Genomic DNA, 22,368 nt, shown 5'->3' on the forward strand with positions numbered 1-22,368 from the left:
TCCCGCTGAGTTACTCCAGCATTTTGTGTCTACCTTGTTCTACGTTCTGCCTTCTAATTGAGGAGCCTCCCTGTACTTTTTGAGCGCTGCTTCGCTTCTCTTACCCAAATGTCTTCTCAAAATTCATGACCACTTCCACCAACTCGGCACGGTGGCGCAGCGGTAGAGTTGCCGCCTTACAGAGCTTGCAGCGCCGGAGTTCGATCCCGACTACGGGCGCCGTCTGTACGGGGTTTGTACGCTCTCCCCGTGACCGCGTGGGTTTTCTCTGAGATCTTTGGTTTCCTCCCACACTCCAAAGACGTGCAGGTACGTAGGTTAATTGGTTTGTTATAAGTGTAAATTGGCCCTAGTGGGTGTAGGGTAGCGTTAATGTGTGGGGATCGCTGGTCGGCGCTGACTCGGTGGGCCGAAGGGCCTGTTCCCGCGCTGTATCTCTAAACTAACCTAAACTAAACTCAGTAACTGCTGTTTAATGGCCAAAGTTGGATCTAGACTATTTCACTGAGCACCCGAGTAAAAGTTGGTATTAAATGCCATCACGGGGGAGGCTGGTGGAACGTGAGTGACTGCCTGTGATGGTGGAATTCAAATGCGCTGATTGTGATTGCCCCTTCGATCAGGATCAATTGCAATAGACAAAAGACTGGTGCTGGCGGTGCTGGCTCAAATGGCCGAATGGTCTACTCCAGCACAATAGGTGCCATTCAATGTGATCGCCATTCAATGTGATCATGGCTGATCAGAGTTGCAGCATTCAGCTATTTTGAGGAGATTTTCTCGACGGAACAGGACTCAGAAGCTTCGCTTCACTTTTCAAAACGCCCTGAGAACAAGCTGCAAGGGAAACATACCCCAGGAAATAAAAATCCATTCGTCAACTTTTATTTCTCTAAATTGTATCACAAAAAAAAAAGGTTTGTTAGGCCGATGAGTATTATAAACAGAGACTCTTCCATCTCCCAGATTACAAGTTAACTGAACGAGGCTTTTTCTTTCTAGCCACCTGCTTCCATCAAAATTCAGACATCTGCTAAGTAGTAGAAACTGTACACAAAAACAAGGCACTATACAATTTTTGTAGATTCACATAAAAAGTTACTTGATTTGCGCAGTTTTTCCATTAATTCATACCATAAATACATTTTGTCCAATAACAGCACTGAACAGTACTGGTGGCATGGTTCGGTGCCTGAAGTCAACCGTATGATTATCAGAATGCAAAAAAAAATACTTGATGTGTTTTTAAAAACTCAGTACAAGCAGCTTGCTTCAGCGAGCTATTGTAATTTCTGGTTAATGCTAAGGTCGTCTAAAGTGAATATACTGTCATTAACAATTTAAATATTTCGTCATTAGACCGTAGTCACTTTTCATATTGTATTATATAAATATAAACTCTTTATGATTTACTATCTGCTAGACACAAAGTAACACTTTACAAAATATATCACCTTCAAGATACATAGGCAGGATATTGTTGAATAGCATCTTGTGCATTCGGAAGTCAAATGCATATGACAGCACAATTTCATTATGTCAATACTGTTAAAACCCAGAGAGCTTCCCATAACATGCAAAAAAAACGGACAAGATTTTCCCCCTCCCGCCCACAACAAAGGCGTCACTGCCCTGAATGTGCAATTTATTTTTAATACCATGTTCCACTGACCAGATCACGGATATTAACGTGATCTTCTGCGAAGAGCTCCATTGATTGCTAAGCAAGTTTTTTTCTTGTTGTTTCAAAAATTAAAAAATGTCCAGTTTCGACAAATTGCTCAAAACAGTCCTTTTGCTTTCTTCAGTTTAACTTGTTTCCAGGAGGGCAGGTCACGGAACTCCTCTCGTGTCATTTCGAGTGCGGTCTGTGTAGGAACAAACCACCAAGTTAAACTTCATTCACTAGCAGCGCATGGGGTAGAAAATATTCCAAGGCTAATGAACTAGAAACATTAAACAGGGGACAGTGGGGGATTAAAAATTAAACTAGAAAAACGAAGGAACCGACTCCAGCAAATTATTCGACAGAAAACGAGCATAGAAACATAGAAACATAGAAAATAGGTGCAGGAGTAGGCCATTCGGCCCTTCGAGCCTGCACCGCCATTCAATATGATCATGGCTGATCATCCAATTCAGTAACCTGTACCTGCCTTCTCTCCATACCCCGTGATCCCTTTAGCCACAAGGGCCACATCTAACTCCCTCTTAAATATAGCCAATGCACTGGCCTCAACTGCCTTCTGTGGCAGAGAATTCCACAGATTCACCACTCTCTGTGTGAAGAAATGTTTTCTCATCTCGGTCCTAAAAGACTTCCCCCTTATCCTTAAGCTGTGACCCCTGGTTCTGGACTTCCCCAACATCGGGAACAATCTTCCCGCATCTAGCCTCTCCAACCCCTTAAGAATTTTATATGTTTCTATAAGCAGGAGGCTTCAGATAAATTTTTCCGCAGGTTGCTCTCATTAGGATTTAGGCCAGACTGTTGTCGCGTGGAATTAAAACTAAGCCTGGTTTGAACTGGAAAAAAAAACCTGGTTTCAGTCTGCCTGGACTGACCTGATCTCCCGGTTGTCAAACACTTTAACTCCCCCTCCCATTCCCACACTGACCTTTCTGTCCTGGGCCTTCTCCACTGTCAGAGTGAGGCTAAATGCAAATTAGAGGAACAGCACCTCATATTTTGCTTGGGCAGCTTACAACCCAGTGGTATGAATATTGATTTCTCTAACTTCAAGTAATCCCTCTCTCTCCATCCCTCCCCCACCCAAGTCACACCAGCTTTTCATCCTCACCTAGTAAACACTAGTAATTGGCCTCACAAAATGCTGGAGTAACTCAGCAGGTCAGGCAGCATCTAGGAGAGAAGGAATGGGTGATGTTTCAAGTCGAGACCCTTCTTCAGACTGATATCAGGGGGGGGGGGGGGGGGACAAAGAAAGGGTATAGGTGGAGCCAAGAAGACAGTGGGACAGGAAGGGGGATGTCCTATGAGGACAGAATCCCCCTCGTTCTTACCTTCCACCCCATCAGCCAGCGTATCCAACAAATCATCCTCCAACATTTCCGTCACCTCCAACGGGACCCCACTACTGGCCACATCTTCCCATCTCCTCCCCTTTCTGCGCTCCGCAGAGACCGTTCCCTCCGTAACTCCCTGGTCCACTCATCCCTTCCTACCCAAACTACCCCATCCCCGGGCACTTTCCCCTGCAACCGCACGAGATGCAACACCTGTCCCTTTACCTCCCCCCTCAACTCCATCCAAGGACCCAAACAGTCTTTCCAGGTGAGACAGAGGTTCGCAGCGCCAGAGATCCAGAGATGAGTTGGTTTAAAGATTATCCAAAGCTTATTATAAAAAACAGGAGAGCATTTAGGGAGAAGGTACCGGGCAAGTTTTTTTTACCTCACACTGAGTGGAAGAAGAGTGGGTGAGAGGAATAGGTCAGAAAATGGAGTGGGTTTGGCCAAGATCTCGATCCATTATGGAAGAAGGGAAACCATTGCTTTGGAAAAAGGAAGCCATTTTAAAAGCACTTTATTAATTGGTTTTTGCACAAGTATTTCAGTTATTAATTTATACAATTAAAATAATAATTATTTTATTCTCTGCTTGTATTGTGTTCATGGGAATGATAAGCTAATGGCAAGGACGAATTTCATTGACACGCCATAGTTAAATACAGAGAAAGAATGAGAAAATGGTGGCCAGTATTGCAAGAAAGGGAACAACAATAGGTGCTGCAAAACTCATAGGTTCTTGGAGCTGAATTAGGCCATTTGGCCCATCAAGTCTACTCCACCATTCAATCATGGCAGATCTATCTTCCCCTCTCAACCCCATTCTCCTGCCTTCTCCCCATAACCCCTGACCCCCGTACTAATCAAGAATCTGTCAATCTCTGCCTTAAAAATATCCACTGACTTGGCCTCCACAGCCTTCTGTGGCTATGTCTTCCACAGATTCACCACCCTCTGACTAAAGAAAATCTTCTTATCTCCTTTCTAAAGGTACGTCCTTTTATTCGCAGGCTAAAGTCTCTGCTCCTAAAATCTCCCACTGGTGGAAGCATCCTCTCCACATGTAAACTCCAGCGAATACAGGCCCAGTGCAGTTTTAATTTTAAAACTCAATGCCATTATATTAACAAGAGGGCGGCAGGGTGGCGCAGCGGTAGAGTTGCTGCCTTACAGCGCTTGCTGTGCCTGAGACTCGGGTTCGATCCCGACTACAGGTGCTGTCTGTACGGAGTTTGCACGTTCTCCCCGTGACCCGCGTGGGTTTTCTCCGAGATCTTCGGTTTCCTCCCACACTCAACTGAGTACAGGTTTGAAGGTTAATTGGCTTGGTATAAGTGTAAATAGTCCCTAGTGGTTGTAGGATAGTGTTAATGTGCGGGGATTGCTGGTCGGCACGGATTCGGTGGGCCGAAGGGCCTGTTTCCGCGCTGTGTCTCTAAACTAAACTAAAGTAGGGAAGTGGTCCAGAATATGCGATGAAAGCTGGAGGAAGAAATGAACATGGGTATTTTGAAAAAGGCTGAACTTGTGAAGCTGGTCATTAACATGACATAGCATCTTTCCAAAGACGTACAGGTTTGTAGGTTAATTGGATCGGTGAATGTAAAAATTGTCCCTGTTGGGTGTAGGATAGCGTTAATGTGCGGGGGATCGCTGGTCGGCGCGGACCCGGTGGGCCGAGAGGGCCTGTTTCCGCGCCGTGTCTCTAAACTAAACTAAACTGTCACAGCCTGTCCTCACAAGGCCTTTACGGCAGCCATTTTGAAAGGTGAGCACGAAGTTTACCTGGAAGTCGTCATCCGTCAGGTAAATTTCAAGCTTCAGTGGATCAACACCCTCCGGCAGAGGGCGGGCTTGAAGTTCGTCCAGCGAGTACTGTGTCTGGCACAGCTTGTGCAACACATCCTCCACCAAAATTATTTTATTGCAGACTTCAGCTTCCTAGGATGTACAAACATTGGGGATTTTTTTTACAAAGATGAATTTTGAACAAGATTTGGGATAGTAGCAAATATCCCAATTAATAATAAATATTATTTATTAAAACATATCATTATTTTAAAAAACTACAGTTTATTAAAATGCTAAAACGCATGAATACTTTTAAATTCATTACATTTTAACTATTAAAATTTTAGATTTATTTAAAATTTTTGATTCATAATATTAATTAAAAAAAATAATCGATTAAACTCTTCACACCTTTTCGGTGATCTCTGCCACATCTTCCCTGTGCTCCCAGCTGGGAAACATGTTCGTAAAGGTCAGTGGTTCGAAACCCGCGTGTATCAGGTAGGACTTTGGTGGTTTCTTTGCGTTCTTTACTGTGATCAAACAATGGGAAAGTCAACGCATGTCAGACCACAATTGTAATTAAAATCACCCGAGACAAAAATTACAGCCTAACATGCAGGACAATGGGTGTGGCAGTAAGCTGAGGCTCCAAAAGACGTTGGTCAGGCCGCATTTGGAGTATTGTGAGCAATCGTGGAAGGACCAAATCTGAGGAAGGATGTGCTGGCTCTGGAGAGGGTCCAGAGGAGGTTTACAAGAATGATCGCAGGAAGGAGTGGCTTAGCATATGATGAGCGTTTGACAGCACTGGGCCTGTACTCGCTGGAGTTTAGAAGGATGAGGGTGGGACTTCATTGAAACTAACCGAACAGTGAAGGGCTTGTATAGAGTGGATATGGAAAGGATATTTCCACTAGTGGGAGAGTCTAGGACCAGAGGTCATAGCCTCAGAATTAAAGGACGTTCCTTTAGGGAGGAGATGAGGAGGAATTTCCTTAGTCAGAGGGTGGTGAATCTGTGGAGTTCATTGCCACAGAAGGCTGTGGAGGCCAAGACAATGGATATTTTTAAGGCAGAGATAGATTCTGGATTAGTACAGGTGTCAGGGGTTATGGGGAGAAGGCAGGAGAATGGAGATAGGAGGGAGAGATAGATCAGCCATGATTGAACGGTGCAGCAGACTTGATAGGCCGAATGGCCTAATTCCGCTCCTATCACATGACGATTTATTGATCTGTATACGGAGGATGTGATCGGATCACAATTGCACTCACATGCCATAAAGAACATAAGGTGTTAAGAATGAGCGAAATATGGCAGATACAAGTTCATTAGTGATAGGAGCAGTATTAGAGCATTCGGCCCATCAAGTCTATTCCGCCATTCAATCGTGGCTGATCTATCTTCCCCTCCTAAACCCATTCTCCTGACACCTGTACTAATCTAGAATCTATCAATCTCGGCCTTAAAAATATCCATTGACAGTCTACACAGCCTTCTGCGGCAATAAATTCCACAGATTCACCACCCTCTGGCTAAAGAAATTCCTCCTCATCTCCTTTCTAAAGAAACGTCCTTTAATTCTGAGGCTGCGCCCTCTGGTCCTAGACTCTCCCACTAGTGGAAACATCCTCTCCACATCCACTCTATCCAGGACTTTCACTGTTCAGTAAGTTTCAATGAGGTCCCCCCTCATCCTTCTAAACTCCAGCGAGTGCAGGCCCAGTGCCATCAAACGCTGATGATATGCTAACCCACTCATTCCTGGGATCATTCTTGTAAACCGCTGGGATCATTCTCTGCATCCGTTCTCTCCAGACCTTTTATTATTCGGCACGTTGAAGTACTAGGATAAGCAGTAACATAGAAACATAGAAAATAGGTGCAGGAGTAGGCCATTCGGCCCTTCGAGCCTGCCCCGCCATTCAATATGATCATGGCTGATCATCCAACTCAGTATCCCGTACCTGCCTTCTCTCCATACCCCCTGATCCCTTTAGCCACAAGGGCCACATCTAACTCCCTCTTAAATATAGCCAATGAACTGGCCTCAACTACCTTCCGTGGCAGAGAATTCCACAGATTCACCACTCTCTGTGTGAAAAAAAACGTTCTCATCTCGGTCCTAAAAGACTTCCCCCTTATCCTTAAACTGTGCCCCCTTGTTCTGGACTTCCCCAACATCGGGAACAATTTTCCTGCATCTAGCCTGTCCAACCCCTTAAGAATTTTGTAAGTTTCTGTAAGATCCCCCCCCAATCTTCTAAATTCCAATCTTCTAAAGCCGAGTCTATCCAGTCTTTCTTCATATGAAAGTCCTGCCATCCCAGGAATCAATCTGGTGAACCTTCTCTGTACTCCCTCTATGGCAAGAATGTCTTTCCTCAGATTAGGAGACCAAAACTGTACGCAATACTCCAGGTGTGGTCTCACCAATGCCCTGTACAACTGCAGCAGAACCTCCCTGCTCCTATACTCCTATACTATATTTGCCCAGTTTTACAGAAGTCATCCATAAAACAGGGCCGGCTCAAACAACACAACTTTTAAAAATTCTATTCCTCGCCTGACCTGTCATGAATGAAGCATATTACTAAAGAATCAAACAAACTAATCCCAAAATGTGTGATTCAAAGCCAAGCATCTAATGTCGCTTTTCCAGAAACAATTGCAAGAGGCAGAATTTAATGTTCTCACGTTAAAAGATTTCTCTCACACTGTCTGGTTATAAGTAAGTTCTTGAAATGGAGGAAAAGATTAATAAAGAGGGTTTGACTGCACTGGGCCTGTGCTCGCTGGCATTTAGAAGGATGAGGTGGGGGGACCTCATTGAAATGTACCGGATAGTGAAAGGCTTGGATAGAGTGGATGTGGAGAGGATGTTTCCCCTAGTGGGAGAGTCTAGGCCCAGAGGTCATAGTCTCAGAATAAATGGACGTTAGACAATAGACAATAGGTGCAGGAGGAGGCCATTCGGCCCTTTGAGCCAGCACCGCCATTCAATGTGATCATGGCTGATCATTCTCAATCAGTACCCCGTTCCTGCCTTCTCCCCATACCCCCTGACTCCGCTATCCTTAAGAGCTCTATCGAGCTCTCTCTTGAATGCATTCAGAGAATTGGCCTCCACTGCCTTCTGAGTTGTGCCACAGATTCACAACTCTCTAACTGAAAAAGTTTTTCCTCATCTCAGTTCTAAATGGCCTACCCCTTATTCTTAAACTGTGGCCCCTTGTTCTGGACTCCCCCCAACATTGGAAACATGTTTCCTGCCTCTAACGTGTCCAACCTCTTAATAATCTTATACGTTTCGATAAGATCTCCTCTCATCCTCAAGCCTAGTCGCTCCAGTCTTTCAACATATGACAGTCCTGCCATTCCGGGAATTAACCTAGTAAACCTACGCTGCACGCCCTCAATAGCACGTTCTTTTAGGAAGGAGATGAGGAGGAATTTCTTCAGTCAGAGGGTGGTGAACCTGCTGGAATTCTTTGCCGCAGAAGGCTGTGGAGGGGAAGACGATGGATATTTTTATGGCAGAGATAGATAGATTCTTGATTCGTACGGGTGTCAAGGATTAAGGGGAGAAGGCAAGAGAATGGGGTTAGGGAGGGAAGATAGATCAGCCATGATTGAATGGCGAAGTAGACTCGATGGGCCAAATGGACACTTATGACCTTACGAGGACGGGAGGGGGAAGGGGGAGGCCATGACGAAGCAGCTGAAGAGAAACCACCAATACTCTCCCTGGAGTGTAGATTAAAGTCAGTGAACTCCAATAGTCATTTACAAAGGAGAATGTTAGGGGTGTACCTTTGCAGTATTGCAAGACTGTCTCCATGGCACATTTCCGATCTGTATCCCAGCGGATGCGGGCAGAGCCTGTTATTTCATTTTCCGTTGGCCACCAGCCCTGCCAGAGGTACACCTCATGGTGATTGTCCACCAGGAATAAAGCTGCACACAGAACATAGAAGCATTTTATATGTCAATGAACTGAAGGCTTCTTGAAACCCAAGCAAAATCTATATACTAAAACTCTCGTTTGTTATCTTGTTTGTGACTGAACTTCAGCCAAAACGGTACACTATAGCGCGACAATTTTAGGCCCACCTTACTCACCGTCATCACTTTAGTGGTAATGCAAGTAGTTTTATTGAAATCGGTGTTATATTTTTAAAGTTATTCACATATTAAAGTTTAAAAGGAGGGGAGAGGGTGGGGAGGAGGAGGGAGGGGGGAAGGGGGGAGAAGGGAGAGGGGAAGGAGGGTTGAGGAGAGAGGGGTGCTCCTGCACCAATGCAGGAGAGGTTTGGGCCCAACTTTGGGTCACTTTGTCTAGTAACTCCTAAAATCCAATGAGAAGTGGAATTACATCCATTAGAATGATCAACATTTTGGGAAGTCTAACATGGGCCCGAGGTAGACACAAAATGCCGGAGTAACTCAGCGGGTCAGGCAGCATCTCAGGAGAGAAGGAATGGGTGACGTTTCTAGTCGAGGCCCTTCTTCAGACACGGGCCGGACCTACACAGTGAATGGCCGGGGTCTGGGGAGTGTTGTAGAGCAGAGGGATCTAGGAGTGCAGGTACACAGTGAATGGCCGGGGTCTGGGGAGTGTTGTAGAGCAGAGGGATCTAGGAGTGCAGGTAGACACAAAATGCTGGACTAACTCATCGGGTCAGGCAACATCTCTGAAGAGAAGGAACGGGTGAGGTTTCGGGTCGAGACCCTTCTTCAGACCGTTGGGAGTGCAGGTGCATGGTTCCCTGAAGGTGGAGTCGCAGGTAGATAGGGTGGTCAAAAAGGCTTTTGGCACATTGGCCTTCATCAGTCAGAGTATTGAGTATAGAAGATGGGAGGTCGTGTTCCAGTTGTATAAGACGTTGCTGAGGCCATATTTAGAGCCTTGTGTTCAGTTCTGGGCAACCATGTTATCGGAAAGATGTTGTCAATCTGGAGCGGGCACTGTGAAGATTTATGAGGATGTTGCCAGGACTCGGGGAATAGATCAAGTAGACGCACAGAGTCTCTTGCCCAGAGGAGGGGAATTCAGAACCGGGGGACTTAGGTTTAAGGTGAAAGGGAAATGATTTAATAGGAATCTGAGGGGCAGATTTTTCACACACAGGGTGCTGGGAGGATGGAACCAGCTGCCAGAGGAGGTAGTTGAGGCTGGGACTATCCCAACGTTTAAGAAACTGTTAGACAGGTACACGGATAGGTTTGGAGGGATATGGGTCAAACACAGGCAGGTGGCTCTAATGTAGATGAGACATGTTGGCTGGTGTGGGCAAGTTGGGCCGAAGGGTGTGTTTCCATGCTGTGAGACTTTATGACTCTATAGTACAATCAATTGTTAAAAGACTCAACAAAACAATCCACACAATTTAAATTGTAAGCAGGTTTAAACTTTCTATTTCTTCTGAAAGCAATCCGGCTATTTACCAAGTTCTATGTTTTGAAGAGTGCAAGAGTGATCTATTTTAATGAAAATTCCTACCTTAATTATTCTTACAAAACTGCACTATAAATCTCCAAGATAAACAAACTTTTGCAACTGTACAACACACTGCGGAATATATGACTTGAATAAATTATGGTTTATATTACATTAAGGGATGTTCAAGTATTTTCCAGATTGGTTTCATTTTAACAATTGTGCATTTGTGTCTTTTAGCCAATTATTGAAATCTGATATGGTTTAATTATGGCATTTTTCAAAATAAAATCCAGTTCTTCCAATGAATTGCCAGGGCTTATTTTTTTAAAACTATAATTCATTTGCAAAGGCAGATAATTTGATTGAACAGTTTTCAAAAATACACCCTTGACTAATTCGCATCAATTCCATGTGGCAGCAGATGGATCTCAGAATCTAAAGATGTAAGATAATATGAATGTCCATTGATTTAATGCTGCGTTGTACATAACCACGTCTTTTAGATTGAGCTTCTTTGGGTCGTTGACTCTTCACAATGTTAGACAATAGACAATAGGTGCAGGGGGAGGCCATTCGGCCCTTTGAGCCAGCACCGCCATTCAATGTGATCATGGCTGATCATTCTCAATCAGTACCCCGTTCCTGCCTTCTCCCCATACCCCCTGACTCCGCTATCCTTAAGAGCTCTATCTAGCTCTCTCTTGAATGCATGCAGAGAATTGGCCTCCACTGCCTTCTGAGGCAGAGAATTCCACAGATTCACAACTCTCTGACTGAAAAAGTTTTTCCTCATCTCAGTTCTAAATGGCCTACCCCTTATTCTTAAACTGTGGCCCCTGGTTCTGGACTCCCCCAACATTGGGAACATGTTTCCTGCCTCTAACGTGTCCAACCCCTTAATAATCTTATACGTTTCGATAAGATCTCCTCTCATCCTTCTAAATTCCAGTGTATACAAGCCTAGTCGCTCCAGTCTTTCAACATATGATAGTCCCGCCATTCCGGGAATTAACCTAGTAAACCTACACTGTGGTTTAGTATAGTTTAGAGATACAGCGTGGAAATAGGCCCTTTGGCCCACCGAGTCCGCACCGACCAGCGATCCCCGCACACTTACACTATCCTACACACACACTACGGACAATTTACATTTATACCAAACCAATTAACCTACAAAACTGTACGTCTTTGGAGAGTGGGAGGAAACCGAAGATCTCGGAGAAAATCCACGCAGGTCACGGGGAGAACGTGCAGACTCTATACAGACAAGCACCCGTAGTCGGGATCGAACCCGGGTCTCTGGCGCTGTAAGGTAGCAGCTCTACCGCTGCGCCACCGTCCCGCCCAAGAGGTGGCTATCGAAAGGCCTCTTAAAAGTCACTGCCATTTCTGCTTGCATCACCACCCCGGCAACGCATTCAAGGCACCCACGACTCTATCTATAAAAAAATACTTGACCCACACATCTGCTTTAAACCTCCCTCCTCTGAAATGTAAAGCCCTGCCCTCTAGTCTTTTCCACCCTACGATAAAGGTTCTGACTGTCTACCCTGTCTACTTATCTTATAATTTTATACACTTCTATCAGGTTTCCCCTCAACCTCCAACGCTCCAGAAAAAACAGTCCCCCTTTTTCCAACCTCTCCTTTTAGCTAATACTCTCTAATCCAGACAGCATTATGATTAACCCTTTCTGGACCCTCTTCAAAGCTTCTCTTATTCCTGTAATGCAGAGACCAGGACTTCACACAACACTCCAAACGTGGCCTAACCAAAGTGTTATAAAGCTGCAACACCACTTCCATACACACAATGCCTCGACTGGCGAGGGCAGGCAGGCAATACTCCTTGATCAACATGTGCTGCCACGTTCCATTTAGTCACACAACAAAATACCCATCCCCATCTCCCCTCTGGCATCCTGTAAGTCAGCTGAATTTGAAACATCTTCCCTCCAAACAACAATGTTTCCTTGTGTGGCTTGTTTATAATCTCTTGCCAAGCCGAGCTAATCATATAACCTACCATTCCATTCCCAATTAGCTGGGCCTTTCAGAAAGAATCAGTTGAATCTTTGTTTGTGGATCTTTAACATCTAAGAGACACAAAATGCTGGAGTAACTCAGCGGGACAGGCGGCATCTCTGGAGAGAAGGAATTGGTGACGTTTCGGGTCGAGACCCTTCTTCAGACGTTGACATCTTTTACATCTACCCTGTGAGGAGTTTGTACGTTCTCCCCGTGACCTGCGTGGGTTTTCTCCGAGATCTTCGGTTTTCTCCCACACTCCAAAGACGGACAGGTTTGTAGGTTAATTGGCTGGGTGTAAGTGTAAATTGTGCCTAGTATGTATAGGGTAGTGCTAATGTGCGGGGATCGATGGTCTGTGCGGGTTCAGGGGTTGGGTGGGCCGAAGGGCCTGTTTCCGTGCTGCATCTCTAAACTAAAAACTAAACCCAAGAAAGTAGCTGGGAACTCAATTTCATGTTTAAAAAGCAGCAACTCTGATGATGTAGCATTTCCTTAGCCCTCAACTCAAGTCAAGTCAAGTCAAGTTTATTTGTCACATACACACACACGATGTGCAGTGAAATGAAAGTGGCAATGCCTGCGGATTGTGCAAAAAAAGAATTACAGTTACAGCATATAAATAAAGTTAATAAGTTACTATAGTGTAGACAAAAATTTAGTCTCTGGAGTTATAAAAGTTGACAGTCCTGATGGCCTGTGGGAAGAAACTCCGTCTCATCCTCTCCGTTTTCACAGCGTGACAGCGGAGGCGTTTGCCTGACCGTAGCAGCTGGAACAGTCCGTTGCTGGGGTGGTAGGGGTCCCTCATGATCTTGCTTGCTCTGGATCTGCACCTCCTGATGTATAGGTCCTGCAGGGGGGCGAGTGTAGTTCCCATGGTGCGTTCTGCCGAATGCACTGTAGTTCCCATGGTGCGTTCTGCCGAATGCACTACTCTCTGCAGGGCCTTCCTGTCCTGGGCAGAGTTGTTCCCAAACCAGACTGTAATGTTGCCGGACAGGATGCTCTCTACAGCCCCAAAGTAGAAGCATTGAAGGATCCTCAGAGACACACTGAATTTCCTCAGCTGTCTAAGGTGGTAAAGGCGCTGCTTTGCTGAATTCATATATAACCTACCATTCCATTCCCAATTAGCTGGGCCTTTCAGAAAGAATCAGTTGAAACGACACCAACTAGTTTCAGTTCTGAGCCTTAATAAGCAAATTGGATGGTCAAAAATGCTGGAGCAACTCAGCGGGACAGGCAGCATCTCTGGAGAGAAGGAATGGGTGACGTTACGGGTCGAGACCCTTCTTCAGACCCGAAACGTCACCCATTCCTTCTCACCAGAAATGCTGCCTGTCCCGTTGAGTTACTCCAGCATTTTGCGTCTACCTACGGTTTAAAACCAGCATCTGCTGTTCCTTCCTACAAATCAAATAGCTCAATGTCTGTACTCAAACACCGATACAAACACGTGCTAAACACAATCGCAGATGGAAATGTTGAATGACTGCAGGAAATGCTAGAAGTACCCCCTTGGTCAGGAGGAAGCAGAGTCTCATCACAACTGGAAACAGTTGGAGACACAGCAAGTTTTGAGAGTTTAAAAAAAACAGAAGAGATTTTTCTTTTGTTTAGTTTAGGGATACAGCGCGGAAACAGGCACTTCGGCCCACCGAGTCCGTAACGACCAGCGATCCCCGCACATTAACGCAATCCTTTTTGCGTCTATCTACGGTTTAAAACCAACATCTGCAGTTCCTTCCTAACCAAATTGGACAAGTCTTTGTGGCATTGAGATGTGGCTGCATGGATCAACTAACCTGGCTGTGGGGCCGTGTACAGATCTTCTTGCAGAAATGGCATTGAATTAACCATATCAGGATTTCTTGCAGGATACAAGGACTCGGTGGCAATGAATTCTCCAGATGAGCTGCTGAGGAGAAAGAGCCGAGGAGTGAAGTTGAATTTTCCAGGATCTGTGAACAAAATAGTGCGTTTTAGTTTTCAACCTCAACAGGTAGAAATTATCATTTAAAGCTACCAAGCACGACATCCAGATCGTTCGCACAGCTGAGAAGGTTGTTGGCTGCAACCTTCCCTCCCATTGACGAACTGTACACTGCAAGGGCCAGGAAGCGAGCGGGCAAGATCATCTCTGACCCTTCTCACCCTGGCTACAAACTCTTCGAAGCACTTCCCTCTGGAAGGCGACTCCGGACTGTCAAAGCAGCCACAGCCAGACATAAAAACAGCTTTTTTTCCCCACGAGTAGTAGTTCTACTCAATAACCAAAGTCTGTAGTCTCTCATTTTTTGCTCTGGTTTATTTTCACCCACATGTTTAGACCGTAATGGTGTATCCTTATTGTTTTGATGTGTTTATGCTTTATTCTTAATTATTAACTGTATGTTTGTGTTGTCATTTGTGAGCGGAGCACCAAGGCACATTCCTTGTATCTGCACATATTTGGCCAATAAACTTATTCATTCATTCATTCATTTAAAAAAAAAGTAATTGATAGTCTAAACGCAAGGCTAATGAGGGTGAGAGAGCACATTTAACAAAAAAAATAGTATGAACCATCCCATCATGGTGCATTTCAGGCAAAAACCTCAAGGTGTTTCTTGTACAAATTATGTTATTGCTGGCAGTAAGTTTGCAAAAGTGAAAGGAAGGAATTGTTACTATTTTCTGCAATTTTGGGTGTTGGGAGTCGACGCATGCATTGAAATAACATTTTGAACCTTTAATCTTAATAGAAAATAGGTGCAGGAGGAGGCCACCGCCATTCATTGCGATCATGGCTGATCATCCACAATCAGTAACCCGTGCCTGCCTTCTCCCCGTACCCCTTGATTCCGCTAGCCCCTAGAACTCTATCTAACCCTCTTTTAAATTCATCCAGTGAATCGGCCTCCACTGCCCTCTGTGGCAGAGAATTCCACAAATTCACAACTCTTCTGGGTGAAAAAGTTTTTTCTCACCTCAGTTTTAAATGGCCTCCCCTTTATTCTTAGACTGTGTGGCCCCAGGACACTACGTTTCATTCAGTGCATGGCATCAACAATAGACAAGCACTCGGTCTCCAATTTGGAGCAGCTGGATTCACAACTTACTCGTGACACCCTCGTTTGTGCTGGGGAGCTGGCTTTTGTTTGACCAGACCTCCGTGCAGCACCTTGGAGCATTTCACTTCCTTAAATAAAGGGTGCTATAAAAATTGCAATTTCTATTTATTTTCAAATGTGATCCCGAGATTGAATGCAATGTGACCCTGGTTTTTCTAAAGCTGCAAAGTATTAATATGGCAAATTTAACGTACTAATTCCACACGTGTGTGTGTGTGTGTGTGTGTGAGTGTGTGTGTGAGTGAGTGTGTATATAAAATCAAATATTTATTAATATATTTATTAAATATATACTTAATGTACTAATTCCATATATATTATATACATACATTATATATACACATTATATGTATCTGGAATGAGTACATTAAATATATAAATATATTAAATATATAAATATATTAAATATATAAATATATTTAAATATATTTATATATTTAATGTACTCATTCCAGATACATATAATGTGTATATATAATGTATGTATATAATATATATGGAATTAGTACATTAAGTATATATTTAATAAATATATTAATAAATATTTGATTTTATATACACACTCACTCACACACACACTCACACACACACACACGTGTGGAATTAGTACGTTAAATTTGCCATATTAATACTTTGCAGCTTTAGAAAAACCAGGGTCACATTGCATTCAATCTCGGGATCACATTTGAAAATAAATAGAAATTGCAATTTTTATAGCACCCTTTATTTAAGGAAGTGAAATGCTCCAAGGTGCTGCACGGAGGTCTGGTCAAACAAAAGCCAGCTCCCCAGCACAAACGAGGGTGTCACGAGTAAGTTGTGAATCCAGCTGCTCCAAATTGGAGACCGAGTGCTTGTCTATTGTTGATGCCATGCACTGAAAATATATTTAATTAATAAATAAAGCTGCAAAGTATTAATATGGCAAATTTAATGTACTAATTCCACAAGTGTGTGTGTGTGTGTTTGTATGTGTATAAAATCGAATATATATTAATATATTTATTAAATATATATTTAATGTACTAATTCCATGTATATCATACACATACATTATATATACACATCATATGTATCTGGAATGAGTACATCAAATATATATATATCTAATATAAACGTATTAATTAATATGTAATGATTAATAAATACATTAATAAATATATAAGCAAACACATTGTACTCTAAAACTCTAACATTTGATCAGAATAGAATTATAGATCAATGTATATCTACTATTATTCAAGATTTCATAAATTAAATTATTTGTTACATTCTCCATCATTCAATAGCCTCTTGTAGTTTGTGCACATGTCCAAGAGGTTTCATATTGTGATAAAGGGCTCAACGTCTACAATGGTGCACTCTGAGCTTTTTCATTTTTGCCTCCCGCCATTATCAATCAATAAAAAAATTGAGACTGCCACAGCAAAAAAACTTATACACTCCTAAATTCCATCAATTTTGACCCTTGGAATTACTTCACATGTTGGAGCCGCCGGGTTACCTTGCAACATGCAGTCGTAGGCTTTACGATCTCGCCGTCCCAACGCTTCAAAGAAGGCCATCGCCTCAGACCCTTCCTCACATTCGTGTATCGTGACGTTGCTACTACTGTGCAGCCCCGTCTCCAGTGGACACCTGAACAAGAAAACACAGAAACTCTGGGATCCATTACCACTAAAACAAAGCACTGGTTCAATTCCATCTGCAGAACATGGGCGCGGTGCGGTGGTAGAGTTGCTGGCTTACAGCTCTCGCAGCGCCAGAGACCTGGGCCCGAACCCAGCTACGGGTGCTGTCTGTACGGAGTTTGCACGTTCTCCCCGTGACCTGCGTGGGTTTTCTCCGAGATCTTCGGCTTCCTCCCACGCTCCAAAGACGTACAGGATCGAACCAGTGTCTCTGGTGCTGTGAGGCAACAGCTCCACCACTGTGCCACCCTGTTGTGGAGGGTTTGTTTCTCTGGTTGGAGGCCGAGACCAGTGGAGTGCTGCAGGGCTTGGTGTTGGCTCTGCTGTTGTTTGTAATATACAGTAATGATTTGGATGATAATGTAGGTTATGTTATTAATGTGGGTAGAGTTAACTGGAATATGGGAAGTATAAAATGGAATTAGTGTAAGATCACAGATGCACAGAGTCTCTTGCCCAGAGTAGATGAATCAAGGAGCAGAGGACAAAGGTTTAAGGCGAAGGGGAAAAGATTTAATAGGAATCTGAGTGGTAACTTTTTCCACACAAAGGGTGGTGGATGTTTGGAACAAGGTGCCAGGGGAGGTAGCTGAAGCGGGGACTATCCCAACATTTAAGAAGCAGTTAGAGAGGTACATGGATAGGACTGGTTTGGAGGGAAGTGGACCATATGTTGGCAGGTGGGACTAGTGTAGCTGGGACATGGTGGCCAGTGTAGGTAAGTTGGGCCGAAGGGCCGGTTTCCACACTGTGTGACTGTGAGCATTGATGATTGTTCAAAGATCAGTGTGGACTCACTGGGCTGAAGGGCCTGCATTGATGATGTCCGACTCTACGATTCTACAGAGACGTGAGCAGTCCTCATGGAGTCAGTGTTACACAGAAACACACTAAAACAGCAAGGTGCACAATTTGCCAGTTTATCAGATAAACTGATTAGGTAATATTGGTTGAGGGATAGACATTGTCTAAGGTATTAGGGAGAACTTGCATGCTTTTCTTCAGATAGTGTTATTGGATCTTTCACATCTAAGAGACACAAAATGGTGGAGTAACTCAGCGGGACAGGCAGCATCTCTGGAGAGAAGGAATTGGTGACGTTTCGGGTCGAGACCCTTCTTCAGACATTGACATCTTTTACATCTACCCTGTACGGAGTTTGTACGTTCTCCCCGTGACCTGCGTGGGTTTTCTCCGAGATCTTCGGTTTCCCCCCACACTCCAAAGACGGACAGGTTTGTAGGTTAATTGGCTTGGTGTAAGTGTAAATTGTCCCTCGTGTGGGTGTGGGGTAGTGTTAATGTGCGGGGATCGCTGGTCGGCGCGGGTTCAGGGGTTGGGTGGGCCGAAGGGCCTGTTTCCGTGCTGTATCTCTAAACTTAAAAGTGAACCCATGAAAGCAGCTGGGAATCCAAATTCATGTTTAAGAAGCAGCAACTCTGATGATGTAGCATCTCCCCACCCCTCCACTGAATTCATTTTTGATTTTAAAAACCTATTTATTTTCCAAAATCAGAAAGCTTCTTTAAGATCTTTAGAATAAGAATTGTCTCCATTTATTGAATTTAAAAAAAAAAGTAAATGGGTCTGACACAAAACTAAAATTTAAAACTAAAGTTAAAACTTGAGTTTAGGGTTGGATGTACAACTATACTCATCATCTCCCGGATCTATCCCCATAACCTTTATATTTGTAATTCTCTTTTCTTCCTTGCTAATAAAAATAAAAATAAAATATTTAAAAAAAAATAAAAATAAATTAAAAAATAAATTAATAAAAATAAAATGTGAGAAAATAAATAAATAAATAAATAAATAAATAAAAATAAAATGGTGATAATTGATTACAATTGGATAAAACTGATTGAAGAAAACAAACCATCTCCTTTATATTCAATAATAGGGGCGGCACGGTGGCGCAGCGGTAGAGTTGCTGCCTTACAGCACCACAGACCCTGGTTCGATCCTGACCACAGGTGCTGTCAGTACTGAGTTTGTACGTTCTCTGTGTGAATGTGTTGGTTTTCTCCAGGTGCTCCGGTTTCCTCCCACATTACAAAGTTGTGCAGGTTAAATTGGTGTTTGCAAATTGTCCCTAGTGCGTAGGATGCAACTAGCGCATGGGTGGCCATTAGTCGGCGCAAACTCAGTGGGCGGTTTCCACGTTGGATATCTCAAATAAACGAAATGATAATAAAATCTCTCAGTCTTCCCTCGACAACAATTTGCCTCTTGCACCCAATGTGACCGGCAATCTCCAATTAAAGGATGTGAAATGTAAGTCGCAGTGACACAGCGGGATGATAATCGGCCTGAAATTAATTCAATAATTAAGCAGCTCATTAGTTTTCTCGTAATACCAACCAATTTAGGTGGTAATGTTTGCACTTTGTGTAAACAGCTATTTTATTGTAAGCGGAACGGTTAGGGCTGAGGATAATTAACAATTATTTGGAATTGAGCAGAAGTTGAAACAGACTAGCCATGTTAATTCTGGTGATAGTGCCAGGTCAGAGCATTTCCTAAACTGGCTCCACTGTTTCTCTGCTACTTATAAGCCTCAAATAAGGATACAAGGTGAGCTAGCCATTTGGATTTGAAATTGGCTTGGAAGAAAAGAGATCAACGGGTAGTTTTTATTTAGCTTTCAGAGAGATACAGAGTGGGAACAGGCCCGGCGGCCCAACATAGAAAATAGGTGCAGGAGTAGGCCATTCGGCCCTTCGAGTCTGCACCGCCATTCAATATGATCATGGCTGATCATTCAGCTCAGTAGCCTGTACCTGCCTTCTCTCCATACCCCCTGATCCCTTTAGCCATAAGGGCCACATCTAACTCCCTCTTAAATATAGCCAATGAACTGGCCTCAACTACCTTCTGTGGCAGAGAATTCCACAGATTCACCGCTCTCTGTGTGAAGAAATGTTTTCTCATCTCGGTCCTAAAAGACTTCCCCCTTATCCTTAAGCTGTGACCCCTGTTTCTGGACTTCCCCAACATCGGGAACAATCTTTCCGCATCTAGCCTCTCCAACCCCTTAAGAATTTTATATGTTTCTAAAAGATCCCCCCTCAATCTTCTAAATTCCAGCGAGTATAAGCCTAGTCTATCCAGTCTTTCTTCATATGAAAGTCCTGCCATCCCAGGGATCAATCTGGCGAACCTTCTCTGTACTCCCTCTAAGGCTAGAATGTCTTTCCTCAGATTAGGAGACCAAAACTGTACACAATACTCCAGGTGCGGTCTCACCAAGGCCCTGTACAACTGCAGCAGAACCTCCGTGCTCCTATACTCAAATCCTCTTGCTATGAATGCCAACATACCATTCGCTTTCTTCACTGCCTGCTGCACCTGCACGCTTGCTTTCAATGACTGGTGCACCATGACACCCAGGTCACGTTGCATCTCCCCTTTTCCTACTTGGCCACCATTCAGGTAATACTCTGCTTTCCTGTTCTTGCCGCCAAAGTGGATAACCTCACATTTATCCACATTATATTGCATCTGCCATGCATTTCCCCACTCGCCTAATCTATCCAAGTCACTCTGCAGCCTCCTAGCATCCTCCTCGCAGCTAACACTGCCCCCCAGCTTCGTGTCATCCGCAAACTTAGAGATGTTGCATTCAATTCCCTCGTCCAACGTGTCCAAACCAACCATCGATCACTTATTCACACTTGTTCTATGTTATCCCACTTTCGCATCCACTCCCTACACACTAGGGGCAATTTACAGAGACCGATTAACCCGCACGCCTTTGGGACGAGGGAGGAAACCGACGCAGTCACAGGGAGAACGTGCAAACTCCACACAGACAGTACCCGAGGTCAGGATCGAACTGGTGCTATGAGGCTGTAGCTCCACCTGCTTCCCCACTCTGCCGCCCTGCTGTAGGGGGCTGTTTCTCTGGTTGGAGGCCGAGACCAGTGGAGTGTTGCAGGGCTTGGTGTTGGCTCTGTTGTTGCTTGTTTACCCACATTAACGTTTTGGATGACTATGAAGGGTCACGTTGTTGGCATATTTGAAGATCACATCAAAACAAGTGGTATAGTAGACAGTGAGGAAGGCTGCCTAAGTTTACATCAAGATCTAGATCATTCAGGAAGCTGTGCATTTTGCTATGTCAAAACACATGCAGACCTGACACAGTACATGGTGAACCAGTTGGACTGTGTTGTGAGGAAAGAATTTGGCTTCTTCATTGATGGGGGAAGGGTGTCGAGTACAAAAGTTGGGACATCATGATGCAGCTGTACAAGTCGTTGGTGGGACCACACTTAAAAGTACTGTGTGCGGAATCAAGGGATATGGGGAGAAGGGGTTGCTGATTGTGGATGATCAGAGTGAATGGCGGTGCTGGCTCGAAGGGCCAAATGGCCTCCTCCTGCACCTATTTTCTATGTTCCTGCGCAGTTCTGGAAGCTCAGCTGGAGAAAGGTCGTCATTGAGTTGGAAATGGTGTGAATATAGGCCGAGACTTTTTTCTTTGGAACGTAAGACACTGAGGGATGATCTTATTGTGGTGTGCAAAGTCACGAGAAGCACGGGTAAGAGGAAAGCTCACGGCCTTCATCACAGGGTAGAGGATTCAACAACTAGAGGGCGTAGGCTTAAGGGTGAGATTTAAGAGAGAACTCAGAGGGAACTTTTTCCACTCAGAAGGTAGAGCGCATCTGGAATGAGCTGCCAGAGGAAGCTATCGATACGGATACAATTATGACTTTTAAAAGGCATTTGGACAGATGTATGGATGGAATCTGGTTTTGCTGACTCAACCACATTGAGAACCCATCATCTGCTACTGAACTATATACCTGGCTGCTCCGTCTGTTTTAATGGGTCATTAAACTTAGTTGGTCACGCTAATTATCTCCACAAAAGGATACCTTCAACATTTTCTGTTTCAGATTCCTAGTAATTGGCTTTTTCTTTATGACAGCAATGGGTATTAGCTCACCATGGCCACTTCAACACTAAAATCCGCTGCAGAGAACATGAGCAGGAAGACTGGAGTTTCATTACTTCTGGGTACTTCTTGGCATGAATCCCCTTTCTTTACTCACCATGGGTCTCGACCCGAAACGTCACCTATTCCCTGTCTCCAGACATGCGGTCTGACCCACTCAGTTACTCCGGCTTTTTGTGCCTAATCTTGTGGGAGCTCTGTCTTACAAGACGCTCAATGTCAGCAAGACATGGACTTCAGGAAGTGATGGTGTCAGCAAGACAAAGGGGATAGTGATCGACTTCAGGAACACACCCCAGTT

At 44.1% G+C, this 22,368-nt stretch overlaps 1 protein-coding gene across 2 annotated transcripts in view; it reads right to left on the reverse strand.

Moving 5' to 3' along the window:
* Positions 1-882: 882 nt before the first annotated feature.
* Positions 883-22,368, reverse strand: part of svila (supervillin a) — a 351,300-nt gene continuing 329,814 nt past the window's right edge. For both annotated transcript variants that reach the window (XM_078425640.1, XM_078425650.1), the window contains 6 exons: positions 16,915-17,048; positions 14,103-14,258; positions 8,638-8,781; positions 5,233-5,354; positions 4,816-4,971; positions 883-1,868 (listed from right to left, as the gene is read on the reverse strand). In XM_078425640.1, coding sequence (XP_078281766.1) covers positions 1,782-1,868; positions 4,816-4,971; positions 5,233-5,354; positions 8,638-8,781; positions 14,103-14,258; positions 16,915-17,048 — 799 coding nt within the window. In that variant the 3' untranslated portion in view covers positions 883-1,781. The remainder of the gene's footprint in view (positions 1,869-4,815; positions 4,972-5,232; positions 5,355-8,637; positions 8,782-14,102; positions 14,259-16,914; positions 17,049-22,368) is intronic.

Source organism: Rhinoraja longicauda, chromosome 2, assembly GCF_053455715.1.
Source record: "Rhinoraja longicauda isolate Sanriku21f chromosome 2, sRhiLon1.1, whole genome shotgun sequence".
Taxonomy (NCBI): Eukaryota; Metazoa; Chordata; class Chondrichthyes; order Rajiformes; family Arhynchobatidae; genus Rhinoraja; species Rhinoraja longicauda.